We start from the raw sequence: 5,245 nt of genomic DNA, 5'->3' as shown, positions 1-5,245 counted from the left end.
CTAATTTAATTATGATAAAATTGATTTTAATTAAACATTTGTTATTAAGGGTATTATAGTAAATTTATTAGTAGAGATAAAATTTAGAGTCGATAATAATTTAACTAAAGATATTTGTTATTAGGAATATTTTAGTAAATTTAAAAAAATTAGAATCAATAATAATTTAACTAAAGATATTTGATATTAGGAGTATTTTAGTAAATTTAAAAAAATTTAGAGTCAATAATAATTTTAACTAAACATATTTGTTATTAGAAGTATTTTAGTAAAAAATTTAGAATCAATAATAATTTAATTAAACATATTTGTTATTAGGGATATTTTAGTAAATTTAAAAAAATTAAAATCAATAATAATTTTAACTAAACATATTTGTTATTAGGGGTATTTTTAGTAAATTTAAAAAAATTTAATTTTAGTAAATTTAAAAAAATTTAGAATCAATAATAATTTTAACTAAGATATTTATTATTAGGGGTATTTTATTAAATTTAAAAAATATTTAACTTTTAGTTATTAATATTTTAATTTGAATGATTAAGGGTAATTTTGACATATTACATAATATGACTAAGATATTTAAATTCAACCAAACAAAAATTTAGTCATTCCTAAGATTATTACATAATATTCTAATGTATTAAATTTTACAACCAAATATGAGAATCATATATTTCAAGTAATCTCATTCCTAGGAATATAATGTCTAGGAATGAGATTACTTCGTAATAAAATTTAATTTTTGAACCACACATATCCTAAATGTATATATGATTATTTTAATGTTAAAATTTATGAAGTAATTTAATATAGAGTATTTTTTTGGTTTATTGAGTCAATTTTATAATTCATTATTCACATTATTTACAAAAAAAGTAACGGTATCTCGTAAAATTGTTTTATCATTTTATCTATTTATCAAATCTCTTTCTTTTGACGACCTTGATCTTTATTAACAACAGCTTAACATATCACTGAATCAGACAAGACTTTGTTGCTATTCTATTATTCTCGTTATATAACAACATGACAATTATAACATGTAAAAGAATCTCAAGCATGATCAGACACTTGTTGTGGCATCAGATTCATTCTCAGCAGCCTCCATTCCAGTTAACGTATCATAGAGCGGTTGGTTCAGAGTCTCTGGCAAGTAAAACGCAAACATTCCTCCACTCATCCCACAAACTGTGAACACCACAAATGGCCACCAGTCTCCCAAAATCACGACGACCGGTGCCAAAATGGCGCCCATCTGCGATGCTTGAGTGGTGCACCCAAGCGCCACGTTCCTCACCACAGTGGGGAACAGTTCCGCCGTATAAATAAACAACAAGTTATAAGTCCCTGCCATTCCAAATATACCTAAAATACTACACACCATTCTAACACCTTTCCATGCCCCTTTGTTTCCTATTAGGGACCCTAGAAAGCAAAAGAACCCACTAAACCACAGGGTTAATATGGTCAATGGCTTCCTCCCTAACTTATCCAAAAACAAAGTTGTTAACATGAAAGCTGGCATCTCAGATATAGAGTTCAATATAACGTTAAGGTAAAGGTTGGTTCCAAGGTTCACTACGTTGAGGCTGAGGCCGTAGTACACCACGGAACACATGAAGTTTATAGCCACTGAAAGGAACAAGCGCGTGCGCGTTACTCGCGAGCGAATAATGTCCACTACACAACCCGATACTTCTTCTTTGTTCTTTATAGCCGGTGTCACCGCCGGCGAACACAAGTCCTCGTCGAGGGCCAGAATAACACCTGGCGGGAGGTGGTTGCCGTTGGTGGTCGCAATGGCGGACATGATCGCCATGGCCGCTTTGATTCTTCCCTTCACGAGGTACCATCTTGGTGACTCGGAGACGAAGGGAAGAACAAAGAGGATGTAGAGAAGAGATGGCAGGGTGGAGGCGATGTAGAGTTGGCGCCATTCTGGGAAGAGGTAGGCGATGCCGGCGAGGAGGGCGATGCCGGAGGAGAAAAAGTAGAATGTGGACATGCCGGCCACGCCGCGCATTGTGGGCCCTATCGGTTCGGTGGCGAGGACAAAGGCGCAAAGGCCTACGCCGCCAGTGCTGAAGCCGGTGAGGAAGCGGAGGGTGACGTAGGAGAGGTAGTTAGGAGCGAGTGATGTTAGCATTCCGGTGATGGTGTTTAGGATGCAAACCATAGTGAGGGAACCTTTCCTTCCAAGATTTGAATCTGAGAGGTGGCCAAATATTCCAGCTCCTGAAATTATATTGTCCAGAGATGTATAAATTAGTGAAGAATTCTTCGTGTACATAATTATGTGATGACTCACATAAAAAATAAAAATGATAATGAGATTTTTTCTTTTTTTTTATTTATTCTGTATTCTTATATTTTTTGAACATGTATGTGAGTCATCACTCGTAATTATATTATTATAAATTAAAAAATATTGCATGTAATATTATTCAGTTTGCAAAAAAAAAATAAAATTAATCATCATGTACGAGAGTCATCACTCGTAATTATACTATTATAAATTAAAAAATATTGCATGTAATATTATTCAATTTGCAAAAACAAAAATTAATCATCATGTACCAAAGTCATCACTCGTAATTATACTATTACAAATTAAAAAATAATGCATGTAACATTATTCAATTTGCAAAAAAAATAACATTAATGCTCGTGATTATACTATTATAAATTAAAAAATATTGCATGCAATATTATTCAATTTGCAACAAAAAATAATCATCATGTACGTGAGTCATGACTTGCGATTATACCCTTATATAAATTAAAAATATTGTATATAATATTATTTAATTTTTTAAAAAAATAATTATATATATGTATATATAGTACTTCATAAAATTTTTTTATTATATTACTATAAAAAAAATAATTGTTTGTATGTTATATGTTAGATTATTTTTACTATAACAAGTTTAATTATTTTAGTAATTGATTATTTATTTAAAAAATTTTATGAATATATATATATATATATATATATATATATATATATATATATATATATAATTACTAGTTTAGTGACCAATTTTTAGTATATAAAAATTTTGTTTTGCATATTATTAGAATTTTTATTCTTTAAAGATAAGGTTTTTACTATGGATTGTAAACCATTTTCACTCCTATTACTTAATTAAACTCATTTTTAGAGTTGAATTAAGGTTATTTTATTCTAATAAGATGGTTGTCATATTTTGGTAAGATGTATAAAAATAACTAGAGAACTTAATTTTAGTTTTGGTGAACCAGTGATGACCATATATAATGAATAATTTATGATAAGTATAGTTGGAAGATCCCCACTTTTCTGTACTTTGTCAGTTTATTGTTGTTCTATGGATCGGACCGTCATTTATATTTTATAAATTAAAGCTCAAGATTAAGTAAACAAAAAATGAAATGTATGAAAACTTCTTTTGCAAAATAAAATTACTATATATTTATATAATTATATAAATCTTCACTCATTTTTTGTAATCTTATCTGCAAATAAAATCTCAGATACTTTGGTAGCCTTTGTAATTTTAGTATAGATTAAAGGTGTTAATTAGTACCTAACTAACGCGACATCCTGTGTTTATTTGAACAAAGATTCGGAGTCCATGCATTCTTTTATCCAGAAATATAATATGACCAATATACAGATTAATAATCTATCGACATAATTTTGATAAATATATATCATCTTATATCCTATATTCCTATGTGATTGATATAATTAAAATTAAAATTCCAACATACAGTAATCTAGTTATCATTCACATACATTGATGCACTCTAACAGTCTAACCAATCTCTGAGTAACCTACTGATGTCAAAGGGTCTAGAGCTCTCAACCAAAATACATTTTAGTGTCGTAATAATTATGATCATTTTCTGGTATGCAAATAACGATATCATTAATTAACACTTTTCCTAACCATTTCTTATTCAGTACATATATTTGTCTAAAACACATGGGAGAAGAAAAAAAAAACATTAAATGATATAAAATTTACAAACATGTTAAGTATACATTAAAAATAGTATTTAAAATTAATTATTAAAATAAAATATATCTTAAATATAAAATACGGTAAGTCGATAATATTAAAAAAATAAAAAATTAATTTAAATTTATTTTATATAACGCTCATTAATTATTACAATAAATAATGTACTAAATAAAGTATTTTTTTGGTTAATTTATTTTAATTGCTAAATATTTGTGCACGATATAATATGTATTAAAAATGAATTAAATTATATATATTAGCTGATTTAATGTCTAAATAACATTTTAAAATTCATGTTAAGAAATAATATTCTTTTATGTGGTAAAATAATGCATGCTAATTTTAGACTTTACGGCAAGAAAACGGAAAATAAAATGAAATAAACAGAAAATCTCACCGATCATGCAGCCGCCAAAGAACACGGCCTGAACCAGTCCAACCTTATATTTGTTGCCACAAATCAAGCCCCACTCCGACACCGTCGACATACGCGGTCCTCCGACCCACTCCCATGTTCCCGGTTCCAAGTCGCACACGGTACTTGCGGCCGGATCGCATTTGGAACCGGGAACGCACCTCCATTCCGGCTCACGATCTGCAAAGATAATGACCATCGTGTGGAAGGCCTCGAGCGCCCACGCGAAGGTTGTGAAGACAAAGTGCCTCATCTGCCACCTTCCGAACTCGCCGCAATACATCTGAAGCATCTCGTCGAAGCAGAGCTTCTCTGGCGGTTTCATGCCTCCGTTGGCCGCGACACTGGAAGGTATTAGAGGAGATTGGAGCTCCGGCTCCGGTGCAGCCTTTTTTATTTCATCATGAGAAGACGTCGTTGCTGCCATTTCATAACTTACAGAGAAATTGGTTTAGGAAATAGTTGTGTTGAGTAATGTTAATTTCCGAGCTTCTCTTGAATATATATAGTGATGACTGATGATTATTGAAGCTTATATTATGTTGCGTTTGACAGAGACCGTAGTTATATATATTTTTCATCAGAACTTGGTGTGACTACTGATGATTATTAAGGTGAGAAGGACGCACGTATATACCATGTGTATGTATGTGTAAAGTAGCCCAAAAGCGTATACCCATCTTTGTGAAGTATTAAAAAAAATTTTAAAGTCTAGGTTTAAAACATTTTTATTAAACTTTGGCCGACACTTAATCAGTAAAAGAAATGTGAGTAATTTATTAATTTTATATTTTTTTGATAAAATTTTATATCATTA

The 5,245-nt window shown here is 30.4% G+C and overlaps 1 protein-coding gene across 1 annotated transcript; it reads right to left on the bottom strand.

Annotated features, from left to right (window-relative positions):
• Positions 1-1,066: 1,066 nt before the first annotated feature.
• On the bottom strand, positions 1,067-4,856 carry LOC112775214 (organic cation/carnitine transporter 4-like). The gene is made up of 2 exons (XM_025818708.3): positions 4,411-4,856; positions 1,067-2,238 (listed from the first exon to the last, which is right to left on the bottom strand). The coding sequence occupies exons 1-2, from the start codon at positions 4,853-4,855 to the stop codon at positions 1,067-1,069; spliced, it is 1,617 nt and encodes a 538-aa protein (XP_025674493.2). The 5' UTR covers position 4,856.
• Between the last annotated feature and the right edge of the window lie 389 nt (positions 4,857-5,245).

The sequence above is a fragment of the Arachis hypogaea genome, chromosome 3, assembly GCF_003086295.3.
Source record: "Arachis hypogaea cultivar Tifrunner chromosome 3, arahy.Tifrunner.gnm2.J5K5, whole genome shotgun sequence".
In the NCBI taxonomy this organism is placed as follows: Eukaryota; Viridiplantae; Streptophyta; class Magnoliopsida; order Fabales; family Fabaceae; genus Arachis; species Arachis hypogaea.
This window is presented reverse-complemented; position numbering and strand designations above follow the sequence as displayed.